Below are 23,888 nucleotides of genomic sequence, written 5' to 3' on the forward strand. Positions count from 1 at the left end.
CAGGTTGCTGAAGCACCAAGAATTAACGAATGGATAAATAGAGATGAAAATATCTATAGGATGGAGATGCTATGTCACATGGAGGAGGATAAAATGGAATAATTCAGGAAAATGTGGTGCAGTTGGTTGAAATGTAAAACCTAAGATATATATATATATATCTAAAAGATATATGGAACTGGTCAAAATTGAGGGGGAAGTTTAGAAGTCAGGAGAGAGCCTTAATTGAGAATCCGAGAGAGAGCAGTATCAGAGATAGATAGATAGATAGATAGATAGATAGATAGATAGATAGATAGATAGATATGAGAGAAGATATAGTTCAGGAAACAGGATGTGGATGGGGAAAATAGGTTGGGGGGAGGGTGGAAGGGTGGGTGGGGGTAATATTGGATTGAATGGAAATACGTATGTGTGAAAAGGTGTTGTTCTTTTTGTACTGGAAAATCAAATAAAACTTTAAATTAAAAAAAGGGGGGAAAATACCTGAAAAAAAAAGAAAAATGCAACCACTAATCTAAGGGGCCAGTGAGCTGCAATATATTACATTTTGGGTTTTGGGGTTAGCTATGCCTTAGGAGGCACCTTTCCCTAACCATAGCACCTGCAATGACTGAATATAAATGCAAAGAAACACCTTGAATTACATTACTTTGCAGTTTATTATATGTAAAAGAACAGTAAAAAGTACAGGTTGTGCTCACCAGGGATACAAAATATCTAATATATTGTCCACTCCATTAACCATTCTTGCCGTACAATAAATACAACACAATAAATAGCTCAGATATAAAGCCGGCACCTCTAAGCCAAAAGAGCAGAATATCGGCACTGTACAAAATGAGTAATAATCAGGGCGCATAGCGGCGAGGTTATCCTAGGTAGCGTTATATATGATGCAGCCAATAGCATACACAGAAAAAGAAATAGATACAAGATTCCTTCATAACTTCTCTCTGCCGAGAGCATTAGGGTTGACGTTACGTCAAAGCCTCATGGTGCCCGGGATGGTTGGTGCTCGAAGACTTTACATCAGCTTCATCAGGATCCAGGAGGAGATCAGAGCAGACAAAGTCCAAGGCATGGAGAAACCTGGAAGAACACAGAGAAGATATTAGGAATGGAGTGGGAAGGGTTGTCATCTTCCAATGGAAGATCTTCTGTTCAATCCTACATTTTCATTGTAGTTGCAGTCTGATGAAAGCCAACTTTTATACCTGATTGTGACTATGGGAATTTAAAGTAAGTAAGTACCAACATTTTTATAAATCTGAATGCTATAGAGATAGAATTTTAAATCTTGTCAGTCTAATTGATATGGGGCATCATTAGAGAAATTTACCGTCAAAGTGACTTTTACCAAAAAGGAATTGAGGGAAAATCTGCTACATGGACCCAAACAGCAATAAAAAAGCTGGCAGGTACTTTGACCTTTCTATACTCTACTTAATAAAAAAAATGATTTCTGTCTGTGTTGTTGTTGGAGATTTGCTTTCATTTTACTGGGACAGTAAGCAAAGGGAAATTTCACCAACATATCCCAAGATGGCAATAAAAGCCCAAAATGGAGCCTTATCCTTTCCGACTATTTCTGAAGCTGAGAAAAAATGGCTGGATGTACGCATTAATACAGAGATCCCCTCCACTGTAGTTGTGTTGACCACACAGGAAGTGATGAGAAATCTGTCTAGTGAGGGGACAATAAATACCACCAAAAACAACAACATGCTAATATAGGTTAAGCAAAACAAAATCTGTCTAGTGGGGGACAGCAATAAATACCAAAAAAAAAATGTAATACAATATTTGTGTCATGGAGCATTATGTGTTTTCCAAATACAGCACAACAGAAGCTGTTTGCCTTCAGATTGTCTCTTTCTAATTGAAAGTCTCAATCATTGCTAACAACCCTTTAACTTTATGGTTTTATAAAAAAAAAAAAAATCAATACATTTTTAGATAAATACGAACTGTATGCATAGAATTATATGGATAGGTCAAAGCTCTCAGTCAGTGTTAGAATTAGGCAGGTGAGATGGGGGGAAATGGGAAATTTGACATATCTCTATGGAGGAGTTGAATATTTTTGTGGCCAGTAACAGGAATCTGCAAAGGCTGAAAAGGAGACAATATTTTTTGCTCAGCATTTTTTTTAATGCAAGCAGTGTAAGTACCTAACTGTGATCTGGTATCGGCCTTTTGCCATCCCTGTACAGGAGAAAAAGAATGGGAGAGAAGGATAGTGGCTAAGTGGTTAGCACGTCTACCTAGCAGCACTGGGTTCGTTGGTTCAAATCCCAACCATGGCACTACCTACACAATGGGAGCTAAATCGGCCCTAGTATTTGTATGTATGTATGAGAGTTAGGGACCTTCGATTGTAAGCTCCTTGAGGGTGGGGCTGATATGAATGTACAATATATGTGTAAATTGGTTGTGCTATATAAGTACCTGCAATAAAATAATAAGTGAAAGGAAGAAACAGCACAAGGATGGAGTACTAATCATGTGCTGCACACAGAAGTATTTACAAGGAGTATGCGGATAGGAGGAGGGGTAGATGACCTAATCAGTGTGCTACTGCCCAACTGGGGGTGGGGAGAGGACACCGCTGTATTCCTAAGTGTAACAGTAAAAATGGCGTCATCCTCATGGCTGTGCTGCGTGGCAGAGTTGTGTAAATCTCAGGAACAAAAATACAAATTCGTTGGCAGGTAATATGGCTCCCCTATCTGTTATTCATCTGAAAATTTAGATTATTTCCTGGAATTCAGCATTAGCCTCTTTATGCTGGTGGCAGCTGGTGCTTTAAATGGGCCCTGATACCCAAAGGTCGATAGGAGGGTCACCTGATCATGTTGCACTGTGATTTGCTGCACAGTGCTGACATCATCCGGAGCCAATCCTACCAACTGCTGATTATTGGTAGTTGACTGTGAGCTATTGGTAACAGCTCGGTCACAGTCCTGGGGGTGGGGCATATATGCAGGGGATGGATGTTGAGGTCCACCTGCCCTTCCCCCACATATAAGGGTGTTGTTGCTATAAATGGGTTGAACATGTTTAACTACAACTCTTTAAACCATAAGAAGTCTCAATGTAAGAGTTTACTTACCGCTAGCAGAACTGACATCTGTATCGTAAGACTTATCAGCTGGAAATAAAGAAAAACATTTCTGTTAATTGGAGATCTCAACAGGGCTGAGACTCATTCTTCTGGATATATCGTATGACATTCACATTCACTGGAGGCTGAAATAATTGGGTTGTGTTCACCGTAGACGTTGAAGCATTTGTAAGCCCCGACAATAAACCCAAACAATGGGCAATTTGTTCACTTTTTTATCTTTTAAATATACGGGACACACTCAGCAAGAAAACATTTTTTTTTATTATGACAGTGAAGGGTTAGAATCTCTGCAAGTTTTATTGATTTGTCCCCTCTGGGACATTTCTCCATCCTTCCTGGTCAGGTGACAGGAGTCAGACAGAATGGGAAGTGAGAGGTATTCCCACAAAGGGAACAAAGACAGCAGATAATACTTGACAAAAGCTTTAACCCTTTTCCCACATTACCCCAAAAAAATATGTTTGTCTTTAATATATGTGACTGAAGGAACACGGAAAATTACTGTAACAAAACTGAACCTGAGATGACTTACCTGCATTCAGATAGATACCGATTCTTCCTGCAATGTTCTTGGAAACACCTGATCTGGAGCTGCAGGTCTGTAAGGAAATAAAAGTAATTCAACAGAAATTCCAGACAAGTGAAATCGATGAAGGAACTGCAAATTGTATCCAAGAAACACCACAGCTATGCTAAAGTCACGTCCCCTTCATGTTCCTTTATCTGTGTTATCCCCACAAAGGAAACAGTGGAGGATGCGGGCGCACCAAGTTCTTCCATCACTCCAATGGTGAGACTTCCCTGGAATAGTTTGCATTTCCCCTCCACATTGGTTTCAGTCACTCTAAGCCATATTCCTCAATCACCTATTTATTCTACATTGTATCAGGGCAGCATGGCACCATCCATTGTCTTCATTAGGAATGAGCATGAAACCATCCATTGTCTTTGTTAGAAATGAGCATGAAACCATCAGTGATCTTTGTTAGGAATGAGCATGACACCATCAGTGGTCTTTGTTAGGTATGAGCATGACACCATCAATTGTCTTTGTTAGGAATGAGCATGACACCATCAGTGGTCTTTTTTAGGAATGAGCATGACAATATCAGTCATCTTTGTTAGGAATGAGCATGAAACCATCAGTGGTCTTTGTTGGGGATGAGCATGAAACCATCATTTGTCTTTGTTGGGGCTGGCCATCAATCATCTTTGTTAGAGTTTAAACCAAACCCTAGCTCATCCCATGTTATGGCTGCAGCAGATGGGCAGAACTGTGAATTCTGGTGGTGGTATCTCAATATCAGTAGCCAGCATATGATTTAATTTGCCACATTTGTGTGGAGTTGGCCATTAATTCAGGTAATGTGCTCTTTACACACAGCAATGTTCTTCCTGCTTGGTTAGCAGCAGCAGATCTGGTACTCAGGAGGGAAGCTGACATCTTTATGCTTGGAGTTTATTTATTTGTTTTTTATATTTTTGGTTCATAAACACCTCTATGCATCTTAATAAGGCCATGTAATGATCAGAAAGCCAACTGTGGACATTTGGGCAGCACAGTGGATTGATGGTTAGCACTCATGCCTTGCAGCACTGGGGATCTTAACCTCCCAGCCAGGACACTAACTGCATGGAGTTTGCATGTTATGTTTGTGTGGGTTTCTTCCAATGACATGCTGGTTGGATTGTTGGCCAGAAACTATAGATCCCCTTACAACACAAAAACCTCACAACAACAATTCATCCACCATAGCAACAACAGACGCCCTTCGGTAACAATATATTTGTCAGCAGCCAACAACAAAGCCCCCACAACTAAATACCCCTTAACAACAATGGATACTACCCAGCAGCAATAGATCCTCCCAGTAACAATATAGCCCCTAGCAACAATTGACCTCCTTAGCAACAAAATACTTCTACTTCCCTGCACTCCTTGCCCTTACAATCATTCTATGCTGAAGGTGCCGGAACTGCGTTCCCGTTGAAGAAAAACCCCGGTTCCTAATATGTGGGTATGGCTAATGAAGCCCTGACTGCTCCTTCAGGCACAGAAATCACAGAACATCCTCTATGTGTATGTTGAGTCTTACCACGGTGCAATCATCAGTGCAGAGTCTAAGTTCAGCATAGAGATAGACGGTGTCAGAACTGGCGATCTTGAAGACTTTCATTGCAAACCGAGCTTCATTGCTGACTCCGTTGCTGTTCACTGCTAGTTGGTCAGTAGATATTTGGCTAGATGGGCACCTAGATACAGAAACCTTTCATCAGCTTTCAGTTACTGTTATCTAAAGATTAGAACACAATACTGGTACATACTAATAGAGCTGATCAATATATGGGGTATATACTGTATAAATACATATATCTGTTATAGATGAACAATACATGGCATGTCTTCATTATTTTACATGTATACTGTATTATAGCTGGATGGATGATTTCAGGCACGTGTTCATTATTATTGTTTCTGTTACTTAGCATTAAAGTCTCCAATGTATTGCGCTCTGTTAAAATACAACATTCATCCTTTTCATCCAATGCATTGCTGTGAACTGGCCTATTGGAAACTATGGATTGTCAATGCGTAGAGCCTTGCCTTGAGCAAAGCAGCCCATCACAGGTGGTGCAAACGGGTCCTTCAATGGAAGACACATCAGGTAAGTGTTACTTCAAACCTGAAGTTTTGTATCATTTTAAAAGAGCTCTGTAGTTGTAACCTTTTCTTATAATCAATGAATAGTATGGGAAAGGATTAGATCCTCTGGTGGGTATTCATTGCTTGGTGCCTAAAGCAGCTGGGAAAGCCATGCCTAAAGATTGTTAGATCTTTCACCAATCACCATCCTATTGAGTCCAGTCCTTCTCCATATACCTAAGTACCTGAAGCGCTGATGAAGGCGGACTGCTTAACACCCTCAAAATACGTTGGCTTTTTGCCTTTTTTCTCCTTCTACACCTAGTCCCTTCTCAAGGTTTGTATTGCTGTCTGAAGAAATATTCCCCCTCATTTCCTGTCCTGGTGACACACAAATACAGGGACACAAATTGATGTAAAATCTCTCCAGTGGGGACATGGAGGGCAAGCGGAGTGGTGAAGAGAAAGAATCTCTCACCTGGTTTGTATTGCTGTCTGTGTTGTACTGTCTTGATGACTCCATCTCCTTAATTCTAGACCTGGTGTCACCAGCATGGAACAGGAAGCTGAAAGTGCCTCAAAGGAGCCACGGACACCTTACAAGGGCAGTGGCATCCCTAGGTGGGTGCGGGGGGTGCGCACCGCACCGGGTTACACCTATCTCAGGGGGTGACACCAAAAATAGTAAAGGAAGCCGACGATCCCCGCAAGATGGATCGGTTCTGTGTTAACACGTGGTGTCACCCCTCCAGAGGTGGGCGGTCCCTGTCATGCACACACAGCCTGGCTCTTCCCCTCCCTGTGTCCCCGTCGCACCCCCCGGACCGGTGTTGCAAGATCAGTTAACCCCATATAGTTTGCAAGTCAACGATCAAAGAAAGATGTATCAGAGTCAAATCCATTATGCTCCCCATTCCGCAGTTCTGATCCATATTGTGGGGATCATCGGCTTGCAACCTATATGGAGTTAACTGATCTTGCAACACTGGTCTGGGGGGTGCGACGGGGACACAGGTAGGGGAAGAGCCAGGCTGTGTGTGCATGACAGGGACTGCCCACCTCTAGAGGGGTGACACCACATGTTACCGCACCGGGTGACACCAACCCTAGGGATGCCCCTGTACAAGGGTTCTAACCTTTCCCCAGCTCTATCCAAAACTGAAATAAAAAAAGTCTGAGTGGCTTTAAAGACAAACTGCAGAATTATTTGACTTTAAAAAGTTGTCTTGTGTAGATCAGTTCAGAACTTCATGCCAACACTACAACAACCTACCTCCTAAGGTGATATATTGTTCTGGGCATTTAATGAATTATTTCTGCAGTCCAAGTGTGCAAAGAACACGCAGAGCTACTAACCTGTGTACTGCGTACTTACTCATTCTTAAGAAGATAGTACTTGATGTCGCTTGAGTTGGTAGGAGAGGCATAAAGATTCACCACTGAGAGGTTGAAGGTTTTGGAATCCAGATCTGGTACGACCACTGAGATGTAGATAATATCTTCCACTGTCAGGGGGTCAGTCTCTGAGAGAAGGGTCGTAAACTGATCTTTATAGGCCACCATTAAGGCTACATAACTTGCATCTGCTGTAGTGCCGTTTATTACTGTGCTCCTGGAAAATAAACACACAACAAAATGTTACCTACCTAGAACCCCTTGTAGGTAAGTGGCCATGCGTCTATGTTATTATACAGAGAGGACGCAGAACTGACATTAATTGCACTGAGGATAAAAAAAGAGCAAACCTATTAAATACCCCCCTCAGCTCCGTGTATACTGATGGAAGCGGTGAAACTGCTACAACTACAATTGCAAATGCACCACAAAGGTTTAAAATGAATCTGCTTAAGAATTAGACCAATAAAGATCATTTAAAAGAGATGTATGGTCAAAACGTTTTTTTGTTCATACTTCTTCTGTGGGTCATAGCAGTGCACTTTCTATTGCTCCCATGGGACCCAGATTCAGCTAATGGTGGGCTTTTGTCAGATGACACGGCAGAGCTGCTCCAGGATCTGGAAGGATCCCAGCAATATTGTTGGGATCCACCTGGCTGCCTGATTGACAGCTGGGCCTGGCTGAGCGTCAGAGGCAGCAGCACCCACTCCTTTCCTAGCCTAGCCTAGCTCTCTAGTAAGTGCTGGAGGGGCAGAGTGGAGAGTGGTGACTGACAGTCACCGCTCTTTGCTCCAAGAAGACCGAGAAACGAGAGATCAGCAGTCATTTGGTTGCTCATTTTTGATTTTAGAGCAGACATGGAGCAACTGCAGAATTACACCAATACTGCAGCATAGAGGTATGTATATTGGTTTTTTTAAATCCATACTGGGACCCAGATTCAGCTAATAGCGGGTTTTTGTTAGATGACACGGCAGAGCCGCCCAGGATCTGGAAGGATCCCAACAATATTGTCTGATTGACAGCTGAGCCTGGCTGAGAGCCAGCTGCACCCACTCCTTTACCCACCTAGATCTCTAGTAAGTGCTAGAGGAACAGAGTGGAGAGTGGTGACTGACAGTCACCACTCTTTGCTCCAAGGAGACCGAGAGTCAGTTGATTGCACATTTTTTGGTTTTAGAGCAGACATTGGGCAACTGCAGCATAGAGGTTAATATGTTTGTTTGTTTTTTTAAATCCATACTTCTTTCAATTACCTTGTCAGACTGGAAAACAAATTGAGACTAAATGTACCTGCAATAAAAAAGTTTTCATACTCCACCGGACTCTTCAGTATTCAACATTTCTGGAAGTGCACCTGAGTCTCCCAGCACATGCCATGGTTCCTTCTTTGGCCCCAATGTCAATGTAGGACTTAGCAGTGTTGTAGGGTGAGGTGGAAGGAACCCAGCAATGTGGCGGGGGGGACAAACAAGCATTCAATGCCAAAGAGTCTCATGGAGGCTGCAGCACTGAAGCAGAAGGAAGGGAGGAGACACGGGGTATAAAGACTCTTCTACTGCAGAGACGTTTCCTCTCGATTTAACAGGGCGGCTTGGAAGCACTTGGCCCAGATGGCTTACACCCATGTGTCCTCCGAGAGTTGAGCTCAGGTATATCTAAGCTTTTGTTTCCAAATCAGTAAGGTCAGTTTAGTGTCTTTGCTAAGAAACAGATTGAGCTCTTTAATTAGTAACCACAGACCTGTGAGTTTAACATCTACTGTTGGGAAGATATTTGACGTTTTGCTTCAAGTGGAACTTTACCTATAGCTACTTGATAAAAAATTATGTTCTTTAGAGAAATACATTCTACATTATTAATGATGCTACAAAAATTAGTGTGTGCTGTGATTCGCCTCTGGTTTCTGCTTACTGGAGGCTGCCATTTTGACGAAGCCCAGAGCCCCTGAGCAGCGGGATGTCAGCAGATCGGCCTCTTGTGGCTCTGATTTTAGGCACAGTGCTGCAAATTAGAGAGCAACTGAGCATGTGCAGAGCAGGGTGGGGCAGTGTATTACTGGATTTTAAACAGTACAGGTAGTTGTTTTTAATGTTTTCCATGGCTATACCTGCAAAAGGGGCCAGCCTGGAGTGATCTAGCAGGGCTTAGTTTTCTGACTAAAGTTCTATTTTAACCCCTTGACACCGACGTCACACAAATATCAGCCCTCACAGAACTGGGCTTTTTTCCGTGGGGCCGCCTATTTCCGTACCGGTCTTTCTACTGGGAGCGCGTCACACAGCGCAGCCAGCACAAAGACCGCGTTGTCACTGAGAACCCCGGGTCCCGTTCTAATGATCAGGACCTGGGACTACCGATTCCAGGTCACATGATTGCAGTGATAGCCTCTGATTGGCTAACACAGTGATCAGTCGCTGTACAGCCCGGCCCCCTTTTTTTTTTCTTCTCTCTATAAATGGAGGAGAGAGATACATTGTATCTCTCTAACTCCTAGCATAGAGGGAAAAACATTTTGTAAAAATAAATATTAAAAAATTAAATATTTTGGGCCAGTTTTCCTTTGATGATAAAAAATAAATCAGGAGATATCCATTACCATTTACTACCAAAGGAAAGCTCAATTTGTCCTGAAAAAAAACGCGGTATAATCCACCTCGATGTACGAAGTAGTTGTGATGATATGGACGGTTTTACTAACACAGGTCAACGTTGCTAATTGTGCTTAGGCATTAGGATTTGTTTCACCCTCAGGAGTGAAGGGGTTAAGGACCGCTTACACAAGAGTATATCATAAGAGACAATCAGCATGGATTCCTGAAAGACCAACATCATGTAATAATAATTACCCAACAACTGGGTGCAGGGTCACATTAAGGCTGACATTCAAAGACAGCGGGTAAGAGCAGGAGACATTCATGACAGCATCATTGGCTATTCGGATCGGATCCGTCTCAGCAAGAATATTCAGCTGATTTATGTATGTGATATGGGTTGAGTTTACCTGTAGAGAGAGGAAACACATAAGTCATTAGACAACGTCAGAAAACGCCCCGCCATACAGTGATCTGCCAACTGCTAAAGAGACATCTATGCATTTGCACCCTCAGCTGGGGCTGTGTGTGTCTTTTTAAACACACAGCGCCCAGCAAGCCACGCCCCTCCTCACTCCTCCCATGCAGCTGCAGGAGTCAATCACGCCCCTCACTATCTCCTGTAGAAACAGAAGGTTCAGGGAATAGTACAGACATGGAGGATCCGGTGGAAGTGACCAGGTACACCAGGTAAGTGTTTGAGGACAGGGGGGTTGTAACTGTATTGGGGTATTTTTTCATCAGTGTTGTGAATCCATTAGGATAAAACAAAAGCTCCGGGTTTGTGCTGCTTTAATTTGTTCTGCTGAGCCTGGATGAAAATGTAAAAAAAAAACTATGTAGAGGGTAAAACACTCTTCTGGGGACAAAGACAACAACAAAAAAACATAACAATGGTTCTAAGCCTTCTCTACTCCAATAAACTGTTACTAAACCCCCAACAGTACAATCAGTCTGTAGATGCCATAAAGCATGCTTGGTGTACTCACTGTGGAACCTAAGGGGTTAATCCTCCACATTGTGAAAGAAGAATGTTTTATCCTGTCTTCTCAGATACTCCCCTTCTTCTACTGACCCCAGTCCATCTGCTGATAGTACAGAGCTCCAGGAGTCACTCTGCACATGTTCAGTTTGGTGTGTATTGCTAGAGAGGTTTTTTTCTTTTTTCTTTGGGAGGGTGCATGTGATCAGCACAGGGCCAATCAGCACTGTCCAGACAGAGAGGCAGTGTATTCTCTGACAGGACAAAAAGGAAGTCTCCAGGTTTGTTAAAGCAGAACTCCACCCAAAACAGCCAAATAAAAATGAATAGCCCACAGATAAAAAAAGAAAAGTGACTTTTCACTTGCAGCCTCATAGGACAGTCAGAGCAGAATGAAAACTCCTCCTATAAGTTTTAACCAGTGCTCAGCTGGACACTGACAGAAGTCACAAGACAGCTATATACTGCTGATTAGAAAAGGTATTTAGCAGCTTATGTTTATTTCCATGTTGTGTGTACTGTGGGGGACTGGATACAGTGAATGCAGGGTCCGGGGAGAGCGGATATAGTGAATGCGGGGTCCGGGGAGAGCAGATATAGGGAATGCGGGGTCCGGGGAGAGCGGATATAGTGAATGCGGGGTCCGGGGAGAGTGGATATAGTGAATGCGGGATCCGGGGAGAGCGGATATAGTGAATGCGGGGTCCAGGGAGAACAGATATAGTGAATGCGGGGTCCGGGGAGAGTGGATATAGTGAATGCGGGGTCCGGGGAGAGCGGATACAGTGAATGCGGGGTCCGGGGAGAGCGGATATAGTGAATGCGGGGTCCGGGGAGAGCGGATATAGTGAATGCGGGGTCCGGGGAGAGCGGATATAGTGAATACAGGGTCCGGGGAGAACAGATATAGTGAATGCGGGGTCCGGGGAGAGTGGATATAGTGAATGCGGGGTCCGGGGAGAGCGGATACAGTGAATGCGGGGTCCGGGGAGAGCGGATATAGTGAATGCGGGGTCCGGGGAGAGCGGATATAGTGAATGCAGGGTCCGGGGAGAGCGGATATAGTGAATACAGGGTCCGGGGAGAGCGGATATAGTGAATGCGGGGTCCTGGGAGAGCAGATATAGTGAATGCGGGGTCCAGTGAGAGCGGATATAGTGAATGCGGGGTCCGGGAAGAGCGGATATAGTGAATGCGGGGTCCGGGGAGAGCGGATATAGTGAATGCGGGGTCCGGGGAGAGCGGAAATAGTGAATGCGGGGTCCGGGGAGAGCGGATATAGTGAATGCGGGGCCCGGGAGAGCAGATATAGTGAATGCGGGGTCCGGGGAGAGCGGATATAGTGAATGCGAGGTCCGGGGAGAGCGGATATAGTGAATGCGGGGTCCGGGGAAAGCGGATATAGTGAATGCGGTGTCCGGGGAGAGCGGATATAGTGAATGCGGGGTCCGGGGAGACCGGATTTAGTGAATGCAGGGTCCGGGGAGAGCGGATATAGTGAATGCGATGTCCGGGGAGAGCGGATATAGTGAATGCGGGGTCCGGGGAGACCGGATATAATGAATGCGGTGTCCGGGGAGAGCAGATATAGTGAATGCAGGGTCCGGAAGAGCGGACCCCCCATTTTTTTTCTATACATACTTTAATGTATCTGTTTTTGCTTCTCTTGTATAACAAACAGTCAGACCGTGTCAAGAGAACTTACCTCAGTATAAGTGTTACAGTCAGAAGTCGTCAATGGACGATGAAGGGTCAACTGCGATGTTCCATCCACAAGCTCCCTTACTGCGAAACAGTCAGAGTTGGTGCTGTTCAGCCTTACATTGGTGATGTTATACCCATGTGCTTCCAACCAACATTTTGGCATTTGTATATTGAACTTTGCTCCAGTACAAGTAAAATTTGGAGATGGAAGGCCTCCTAAATAAAAGTAAATGTATTCAGCATTCCTGAGATGAGAAGGTGACGGTGACATACTTGATGTACATTATACACCATAGGAGGTGTTCTATATACCCAATGTAGGGTGGCAGGAGTGACCAGGGACTGGGGAGAAAGCTGCCAGAGAGTCAAGGAGTTAAAGGACAATTAAACTTTCAGTGTACATACAGTACATTGACTGCTGGTGGTCAGTGTAGCCCCCCCTTACATTGGTGGTCAGTGTAGCGCCCCCTTATATTGATAATAAGTGTAGTGTCCCCCCCCCTTACATTGGGGGTTATTGTACTGCCCCTTACATTGATAATTGGTGTAGTGCCCCCTTACATTGATGGTCAGTGCAGAGCCCCCTCACATTGGTGGTCAGTGTAGTGCCCCCTTACATTGGTGGTCAGTGTAGTGCCCCCTCACATTGGTGGTCAGTGTAGTGTCCCCTTACATTGATTGTCAGTGTAGTGTCCCCTTACATTGATGGTCAGTGTAGTGTCCCCTTACATTGATGGTCAGTGTAGTGTCCCCGTACATTGGTGGTCAGTGTAGTGTCCCCTTACATTGATGGTCAGTGTAGTGTCCCCTTACATTGATGGTCAGTGTAGTGTCCCCGTACATTGGTGGTCAATGTAGTGCTCCCTTACATTGGTGGTCAATGTAGTGCCCCCCCCCCACATTGGTGGCCAGTAGAGATGACATTTGGATCCCAGTGACAACATTGACTATATTTGGTCACATCCGTAGATGGTCATTGATGTCACCTGGGAGACCCCGCCTTTTGTATACATCATCTGTCCCCCCCCCCCCCCAGACCTATCATTCAGCGGAAGTGAAGCAACTAGAATAAACTTATCTGAGAGGTAGAATTTGCTCAACGAACCCAAACCAACCTGTGGAGGAACCTTATGGTTCTGCAGAACTCGGGTTCATAAAGTCTGCTTTAGAGAGCACACAGGAGTCATTTACCAGTTGATGACTCTTTTTCAGGATTTCCCCGATACAGACCTCCCTAAGCCTCATATCTGGGTGCAAACAGTGATTGTTTCTTTGGGAACACGACAAGCCGACTTCAGTTGGGTCTTGCTATGGTCTCCTGACTCCATATTACACACAGCAATCCCAGTTTGTATGTTTATCTGCAGACAGTCAGATTATTCCTGTACTCTCCACCACTCAAATGTTCAGGAAGTCGGGGGGCTCATTCACACCAGGGCACTCCATTGCGGTTCATTTAGAATCCTGGTGTAAAGTGACCATTGCACCTTCCCACTATTTAATGTGTGCTACATGCACCTCATATGGTTTATTCATAGAAATACATTTTATTTCATAAATTCAATATTTGATTTCATAAGGCTCCCATTCTGACCATATTATATCATTCCATACCTGTGTTGGTAAAGAGACTTGTATTGCACACGCAGGCAGTACTAATGTCACAATACTCTTCAGGAGCACAGGTAGCACTTCCACAGGTTTGAGACGCAGCCACTGGAGAGACAGAAAAACATTAAAGTGCGCCCCGTGTTCCTGTGTGGAAGTCTAAACAGGTCTCATATCAAGCTACTATGTGACACAAGGATCACAACAGTTCAAATAAATCAGCGATAATGTCTAGTTTGTTTCAAAGTTCTCCACAGCAATCCAATGATTGTCCAACCGCTGCAACTTGTACCCGAGTGTTCCAATATACAAACGTCTACCAAAAGTGTTACAATTCATAAACAAAGTGCTCCACAACCCTCTTCCCTGCGTTGTAGTCACCCGTGTTCCTGAATAAGGCGAGGTTCACATATATGTAGGTGCCGGAATTTGTGTAAATCACACGCATTCCTGCACCCTCAGGCAAACCACGCTGATATTCAGCAGATACGCGGGGCTGCCATTCATTCCTAATTTGTTTTGTTATCTGTTGATCCTGCCAGAAATCCAATGCTCTCCTGTGGACTCTGCAGTCTTATCTCATACAGGTTTATCAGTCCTGTCAGGTCAGTTTATTGCCCCTTCCTCCTATCTTACACAGATGAGGAAAGGGGGAAGGATTTTGTAGTCCTATGGCACTGCTTGTTCATAGATACAATATGGAGAGTGGGCGATGTCACAGGAAGGCTGGCAGGATCACCAGGTGAAAAAAAGTCTAAAAAATTAAAACTAATTCAGCCACCATAAGAAGCAGCAAGCTGAAATATATTACATTATTATTCTCGGGTTTAGATACATTTAAATTAGAGAATTAATCTCCCTCATTCCTTCTCTGTCTATCTGCCCTTCCCCAATTGTGCCATCTAATTTCTGGGAACTATCGCTGTCTCTGTATTCCAGATGTGTTATTATAGGAGAAAAGGACATCAACTTCACTCACCCGCCATGGCAGCGCACAATACAGAGAGCAGCAGTGTTGTCTTCATGGTTATCAGGGACCCTGGAAAATACATCCAGTATGAGCAACCAAATTCTGTTTGTGATTTAGCAAAAATCTGAAAAAACTAAGAAAAAGAAAAAAGTCCTGCAGAGTTTTGCTTTATTTTATATATAGTTTTATACAGTAAAATCCAAAATAGATACAACGGAAAAAATAACATCCATATATGCTACAATATTAAATTCTTTATTGACTTTTTTACCAAAAAATGATATATATATATACATTTATAACTAGAAATATATAATAAGATTCAAACCAATAAAGTAATACAGTAAAACCCAAAATAAAACAAAATAAATACAATAAAAAAACAAACAAACAGCAAACATCCATATATTTTACAATATTCATTATTTTTATTGACTACGTAACATACCAGACCTAACAATAATTGATAAGAAATTATTTCATATATATTATATTATTATTATCATTATTAATAATAAAAACAAGAAAAAGAAGAAGAATTTATAATGTGAAATAAAGAATAAGATTCAAACCTGTCGAGCAATACAGCAAAAAACAAAGTAAAACAAAATAAATACAAAGAAAAAAAATTCATATAAGTTACAATATTAATTATTTTTATTTACTGTGAAAAAACACTAAGATTCAAACCATTACAGTAATCTCTGGTTCACACTGAATGCGACTTTGAAATCACGCTACTTCACTTAAAGTAGCGCAACCAGCATGATAACCAACCAGCATTCTGAAAATACCAATGGCAATCTCCATCGTTCTCCCATGACATCCCCTCCCATCATGGAGATTGTACAGCTTTAGAAAATGACAATTGTATCCTTATTGTCGGCTATCAGTTGTAAATGACTTAGGAATTGTATACTAACCGATAAATGTGGTTTTCAAATGTCCCAGGTCTTCACGAAACTTCCAGCAACTTGATGATCTTCCAACAAGTGCGCAAAGTTCGTTGTCGGTTGAGCTTTGCTACCTTTAGGAGAGGCAGTTGGATGTTGGAGGGGTTCTGTGGACAATTACTGATCTCTCAGCTTCTTATATACTCATTGGTCCAGATGGAATGCTATACGTCTACCTTGAAAAAAACATAGAAAGTGGAGGTTGGGTGACATTAGAGTAAATGGACCTCACCCGGGCAGGATTTAGCCCCGAGCTGTCCCGATTTAACTCTAAAGCGATTCTTAATGACCAATGCATTTTTCTGGAGGCATTTAATATTTATAGCTGGTCTGAAATGTCAGCCAGTTCTATTACAAAAATAAACTTTCAACATTTTTAATATTTGTTTAAAACACAATTTCGGACACTTTTTTTTCCATTTTGGACATTCAGTGCCCAAAAATCTATTATTGACAAACTATAAAGGCAAAAAAACTTAGAAAGGAACTTCTCCTATTTGTTGCTTTTTAGTCTTTACAAAACAGGAGATCAGGCTTTTGAGGTAACAAACCCCAACAAAAGGCATAAACAAACCCATTTTATTGTACAACAAAGTCACATAAAGTCATATACGAAGGACTGACTATACTGATGGTGCTAGACTTCCATATACTGCATCCCACATACCACCTAAAGATGGTTAGATTTACTATGATACACAAATGTGTCACAATGTAGCTATTTCCCTATCATAGTGCTGGTGATCTAGTGGAATGGGACAACTCAACATATTTCACAAGAATTTTTCTTTCTCAGAAGTGTATTGGCAGTGTATGCATGGTGATTGCTTGCCAGCCAATTACACCACTGATAAGACCATAAAACCTCCCACCGGAGCATAGAGAGGCACCAAAGGAAAGGGCAAAATACTGGAACTTCTAGCTAATCATAAAAATCTAAGAGCACCCCTAAAAATATCCCCTTTGATAACCTATTATGCAGGTATTGTATAATAACATCACTCCGGTTGGATCCCTTAATGTGTCCATACTTCCTCTATCCACCTAAAAAATACCTAGGAGCTCCTATTCCATTGGATCACCAATGCGGAAAGAACTACATTGTAACACATTTGTTCATTGTAGTAAATCTAATTGTCTTACATAGATAGAGCTGGTCAGTGGTGTGTGGGATGGAGGACTAGCACCCTCAGTTTAGTCAGTCCTTTACATATGACCTTCTCCTATTTGTTGCTTTTTAGTCTTTACAAAACAGAAGATCAGGCTCTTGAGATACCAAACCCCAACAAAAGGTATAAACAAACCCATTTTATTGTACAACAAATAGATTAAAAGTCACATAAGATCATATACGAAGGACTGACTATACTGGTGGTGCTAGACTTCCATACACTGCATCCCACATACCACCTAAAGATGATTAGATTTACTATGATACACAAATGTGTCACAATGTAGCTATTTCCCTATCATAGTGCTGGTGATCTAGTGGAATGGGATGACTCAACATATTTCACAAGAATTTTTTCTTTCTCAGGAGTGTATTGGCAGTGTATGCATGGTGATTGCTTGCCAGACAATTACACCACTGATAAGACCATAAAACCTCCCACCGGAGCATAGAGAGGCACCAAAGGAAAGAGCGAAATACTGGAACTTCTAGCTAATGATGAAAATCTAAGACCACCCTTCAAAATATCCCCTTTGATAGCCAATTATACAGGTATGGTATAATAACATTTCTCCTGTTGGATCCCTTAATGTGTCCATTCTTCCTCTATCTACTTAAAAAATACCTAGGAGTTCCTATTCCATTGGATCACCAATGTGGAAAGAACTACATTGTAAGCACCCTCAGTTTAAAGACCCTAACAGAGGAAAAACTAATGAGATTTTTCAAGGCACCATACCATATACCAAACCATAGGGTATGATGCCTTGAAAAGCCCCATAAGTTTTTCCTCTGTTAGGGTCTTTGCTTTTTTCTGATTAAATAGGGGTGTGGCACCTGTAAAATCATTACACAAGGACGGTGAGATTGAATGTCTCTCCAGCTCCCATCCAATTTTCCTATCTAACACCCTCAGTTTAGTCAGTCCTTTACATATGACATTACGTGATTCTTGTACATTTTCGGATTTGGTACCTTTCTCTACCAATTTACCTGGTATACTCTATACAATAGTTCTACTTTGGGTCTTTAAAATATACAATTAGGTTGGAGAAAAAGATCTTTGTGCACCCTGCAGTCTTATCTCAAGCCTCTATGAATTATGGAACACCTGTCCCTTGTTTAGGAACATAGACTATCTAAAAGCTCCTTTTACTTACCTAAATCTGTGGTCTCTTTCCTGGTCTTGAGTCTTTGATTTTTCCTACAGCAGGGTAAGAAGGTCCTTCTTCAAGTGCCCACATCACTGTATGGACATAGACAATGTCTTTCCAGTGGTGGGGTCCTCTCATGATCCAGAAGACAGCGCAATGAGAAGACGTTACACACTCTCACTTTCGGAATGGCACCAGTGAGGGACCCAGACTGTCATGGTCTGGGATTAGTCTTGAAGGCCAGTGGATGTAGCAGTAGAGAGGTTCACACAGTAGTCAGATGGATGAATACACAAGCAGATCCTCCTAGCAATAACACAGGCTGGGGTATAAGTACTAGTCAGTCTTCACCAGAGCTCCTGACGGTGGGGCTAATGCCAGGTCACGACCCTCTGGTTTGCCCCAACAGGAAGAGAGGAAGAAGGAGTCAGGTAGAAAATGAAGCAGGAAGAAAAAAGCAGGAGTGTAGTCGATCAAAAACAAGCCAAAAGGTCAGTAATCAGTAGGATCTGGATGAGAGTAGAAGGAAGCAGGGCTGGCGCTACCACTGGGCAAAATAGTCAGCTGCCTAGGGCACAATGCCACCTAGGGTGCAGCCAAGGCCGCTGAAGTCCTTACTCTCCTCCATGGCCTGATCTAAGGGGAGTGCTGGGATGGGTTACACCTCCCCCCAGATTTCAGTTGTGCCCCTGTCAGGCCAGTCTTGATGCTGTGCCTGGCCACTGAGTGTTTTCCTCTATTCCCACACTCACGGCTGGAACAAGGGGAGAGCAGCCTGAATCAGTGAAGCCTGCAAAGGAGAAATGACAGGAGAGAGCCAGGAGGTGTAGGCTTTGCTTTCCTCTCCTGTCAGTGGAGCAATCCTCCATAGGGTTTTGGGAGGGGTTGTGCTAGGAGGGGGGATTGGGGGGAAATTGGGTTAGAAGAGGGGATTGAGAGGGGTTGTGCTAGAAGGGAGGGATTTGTCCTAAGATGGGGGAATTGGGTGGGGGGAAAGGATTTGTGCTGGGAAGGGTAATTTGGAGGGGGTTGTGCTAGGAGGGAGGGATCTGTCCTAGGAGAGGGGATTTGGGTGGGGAGAAAGGATTTGTGCAGGGAAGGGTAATTTGGAGGGGATTGTGCTAAGAGAATACATTTAGATAGATTTTTCCTAGGAGGCGGGATTGGGGGGGGGGATTAATGCTATGGGGGAGGGGGGAATTAGGAGGGGAGGATTTGTGCTAGTCGCCTACAGCGCAAAATAGTCTAGCAGTGGTCCTAGGTGGAAGCATATATAATGAACAAGCCAAGGGTTGATAAAATGTGGTAACAAAGAGAAAGACAGCAGAAGGTATGCAAGGGGCAAGACATCAGCTGGAGAGAGCACAATAATCAGACAAATAGGAGGTGTAGGGACATAGCTTAAAGGGGAACTTTACCCAAACCACTTGGTACAAAACATTGTTCTTTAGCAAGGAAAATACATTCCAAATTAATAATTATGCTACCAAAATTAGTGCGTGCTCTAAATTTCCTCCAGCATTGCTCCCATTTCTTCTTGCTGGAGGCCGCCAACTTACTGAAGACCAGAGCCCCCGAGCAGCAGTAAATCTTTAGGCTGTCAGTGGACAAGCCTTTACATTTTGAACACAATGCCGAAAATAAAGAGCAACTGAGCATGTGCAGAAAAAGATGAGATGGTGTATTACTGTATTCTAAACAGTATAGGCACTTATTTTTAATGTTTTACCTAGCTACACCTGCAAAAGGGGCCAACCTTAAGTGATCCAGAAGGACTTTTCTGACTAAAGTTCTGCTTTAAGCCATGTCATTGTACCTCCTGTTTACAAGAATATTGAGCTCAATCAAGCCGATTTCATGCTCCTTGCATACCTACTGCTGTACTGCTCTTTGCTAACACTCGTTTTTGACCCTTAGCTTCCATCAGATCCCATCCAGCTACTACTGATTACTGACCCTTTGGGTTGTCCATCAACTACTCTTCTGCTTGTTCCTTTCAGCTTCATCCACTACATGACCCTCATATGCTGCGGAATGAGCAGTAATCTCATCCCTACTCCTCTATTTCCTGCAATCCTACCCAGTGATGGTGCTAGACTATTTTGTGCCCTAGGCAAGATCAGCTACTTGCATCCCCCCTCAAAAAGATAAAACTTCACCTATAGTTCTACTTTACCCCCTAGCATAAATCCATCCAATCCCACCTACTACTTGAAATCCCCCCTGAATCTGAGCCTAGTACAACCCCCTCCAAAATTCCTTTCCCAGCACAAATCTCCCCCCCCCAAATCCCCCCTCATAGCACAAATCCCATCTTCTAGCACAACCCCTCCCAATCCCCACTCCTAGCACAACTTTCCCCCAATCCCCCCTCCTAACACAAATCCCCCCTACTCCCCCTCTCCTAGTACAAATTCCCACTCAATCCCCTCTACTAGCATAAAGTTTCCCCAAAATCTCCCCTCCCAGCACAACCAACCACCTAATCATCCCATCCCATCTCCTAGCAGAAATTCCCCCCTCCATCCCCCCTCCTAGTACAAATTATATAATGATAGAGCATAGACAGTTGGAATCATTGGTTAGTTCCAACATAGAGGTCATGTCCATTTCTGACCATGCTCCCATCACAATGAGATTATGAGTAGGAGGAGGCCGAGATAAAACAACTATATGGAGATTAAATTAAATGCTCATACAGGATCCTGAAGTTTGTTAAGGTGAGAAATTTAACACTTTTTTGAGCTCAATGAGACTAATGAGGTCTTGGTAGCCACAGTATGATACACATAAAACTTATATTAGGGGAATACTGATTTTGATAGGAACAGAAAAAAAATAAAGATGGTGACAGAAGAGCTTTATAAATTGGAACAGCTACACAAAGAAAAGAGGAACAGATGTATATCAGAAGATAATACTTAAAAGAGATGAGTTAAAAGATCTTTTGGAACAAGAGTCGAGGAGAATAGTTAATAGGGTCTTAAAGGAAAGATACCAGTGGGGGAATAGACTTGGAAAATACTTAATGAGAAGGTGGTGATCAAAAGGAAAGGGAAGAGGAAAAGAAAAGAACCACGTAAATTATTTACATGAAGTGGAGTTGCCACGATTAGTGGAAGAAAAACTAAAGACCCTTGAGAGACCTATTATCCCAGAGGAAATTAACTTAGCCTTAAAGAACACTGTGGGAGGTAAAATCCCAAAGCTGCATGGATACACAGTGGGATATTTAAAAAAGTTTAGAGATCTTCTTGTCCCTAAAATGTGCAGGTATATGAAATCACAGGGGGGAGGAGTTGGAGGCCAGTTACAGGCCTATATCATTACTAAACATAGACACTAAATTATATGCTAAGGTGCTGGCAATGAGACTGAAGGACTTGATGCCTGAATGAGTACATCTAGATCAGGTGGGTTTTATCCCGAGAAGAGAAGGTAGGTATAATGGTTTGAGACCCTTGATTCTTGTACAAAGAGCTAAGAGAGAGAAAGTGCTGGCAATACTCCTATCGATCGATGCTGAAAATTTTTTTTAGTTTTTATTGGGGATTCATGTTTGATACACTAGACATTAGAAATAGGGCCTAAAATGCTAAAATGGATAAAATGATTGTATAATAGCCCGTCAGCAGCGGTCACGGTTAACGGATCTCTTTCTCAGTTTTTTAGAATGAACAACTTGTTGTTTGTACTGTCTTTGGAACCTGTTCTGGCGAGGGCAAGGAAATGTGTAGATATAGCGGGAATAAAGATAGGTGAAATGGAGCATAAAGTAGCCACATATGCAGATGATATGTTGACATAGATGATACGTTGTTTTATATTGTTAAACCCCAGAATAACATTGCCTAACCTAATGAGAGTATTAAAACAGTATGGTGAGCTATCAAACTTGAAAATAAACCCGGTAAAATCAGAAATAATAAATATCAACCTCCCAATGTCAGAGAAGTTGAGTCTACAAAAAGAGTTTCCATTTATCTGGAGGGAAAAGGAAATAGGTTACCTGGGAGTAAAATTAACCCCCTCAATAAAAGGTATATATAAGGCAAACTATATCCCACTACTAAATGAAGTTAAGGAAGAGCTAAGGAGACTTTCAAAGGGAGGAGCCTCTTGGTTAGGATGTATAAATTTGGTAAAGATGGTGATAATGCCAAAAATTCTGTATAAGTTCCACATGCTCCCGGTTCACCTTTCAGGGTCTTTTTTCAGGATAATAAAGAAGATGATTACTAAGTTTATATGGGCAAATAAGAAACCAAGAATCAGTTACGAGGTCCTGAGTAGAGTAAAAGGGAATGGGGTTTTGGGCTTACCCAACGTAAGAAATTACTATCTAGCAATGATTTTGTCATGAATAGTAGATTGGACATTTAATTCACAAGGGGAAGGATGGGTAAAGATGGAAGGGATTTTAAATAAGGCACAGTTAAAGAAGATTGTATGGATACCACATACGTTTTGGACATGTATGCATTTGATAAATTGTTAAATGAAAAAATAACCCCAAAATGTGTCACTTCTAGGATTTATAAGATCCTTATGGCTATGGAAGGAACTGATCCTCTGGGGTTCTTGGAAAAATGGAAAAAGGAGCTTGGAACATAATTGAATGCACAGCAATGGAATAAAGTTTTCAAATTAACAAATGAGGTGACAAATATGAGCACAGTGGAGATGAAATATAAATGTTTAACTAGATGGTATATTACACCAAACGTAGCTTACAGGTAACAAGTAGATACTTCACCTCTGTGCTGGAGAGGATGCGGAGAGAGGGGTACAATGGCACATCTATGGTGGGGTTGCCCAAAAATACAGGATTACTGGAGGGAAATAATCCAATACATTCAGGAAATATGTGGGATAACTGTACAGAGTGATCCCTGGAGGTGTTTATTTTATAAATTTGAGCAATCAGCGAAATTATATAAAAATAGGGTACTTTATCACTTAATTAGGGCAGCTAAGGGTTTGATTGCCAAGTTCTGGCAGGTTGCTGAAGCACCAAGAATTAACGAATGGATAAATAGAGTTGAAAATATCTATGTCACATGGAGAAGCATAAAATGGAAAAAATTCAGGAAAATGTGGTGCAGTCGGATGAAATGTAAAACCTCTGAAAAATATATGGAACTGGTCGGAATTGAGGGGGAAAATTAGAAGTCAGGAGAGAGCCTTAATTGAGAATCTGAGAGAGAGCAGTATCAGAGATAGATAGATATATATGAGAGAAGATATAGTTCAGGAAAGAGGATGTGGATGGGTTAAATAGGTTGGGGGGAGGGTGGAAGAGTGGGTGGGGGTAATATTGTAGTAAATGGAAATATGTATATGTGAAAAAAATTTTGCAAAGGTGTTGTTCTTTTTGTACTGGAAAATCAAATAAAAGTTTAAATTATAAAAAGGGGGAAAATGCCTGTAAAAAAAGAAAAATGCAACCACTAATCTAAGGGCCAGTGAGCTGCAATATATTACATTTTGGGTTTTGGGGTTAGCTATGCCTTAGGAGGCACCTTTCCCTAACCATAGCACCTGCAATGACTGAATATAAATGCAAAGAAACACCTTGAA

At 42.3% G+C, this 23,888-nt stretch overlaps 1 protein-coding gene across 1 annotated transcript; it reads right to left on the reverse strand.

Moving 5' to 3' along the window:
• Window positions 1–643: 643 nt before the first annotated feature.
• LOC149450678 (pancreatic secretory granule membrane major glycoprotein GP2-like) lies at window positions 644–14,144 on the reverse strand. The gene is made up of 8 exons (XM_089691623.1): window positions 14,067–14,144; window positions 12,454–12,668; window positions 10,022–10,176; window positions 7,150–7,386; window positions 5,227–5,383; window positions 3,663–3,729; window positions 3,116–3,154; window positions 644–1,092 (listed from the first exon to the last, which is right to left on the reverse strand). The coding sequence occupies exons 2-8, from the start codon at window positions 12,613–12,615 to the stop codon at window positions 1,028–1,030; spliced, it is 882 nt and encodes a 293-aa protein (XP_089547749.1). The 5' UTR covers window positions 12,616–12,668; window positions 14,067–14,144; the 3' UTR covers window positions 644–1,027.
• Window positions 14,145–23,888: the final 9,744 nt, after the last annotated feature.

Source organism: Staurois parvus, unplaced genomic scaffold, assembly GCF_062004578.1.
Source record: "Staurois parvus isolate SC_StPar_1 unplaced genomic scaffold, SC_StPar_1.0 ptg000565l, whole genome shotgun sequence".
NCBI classification, from domain to species: Eukaryota; Metazoa; Chordata; class Amphibia; order Anura; family Ranidae; genus Staurois; species Staurois parvus.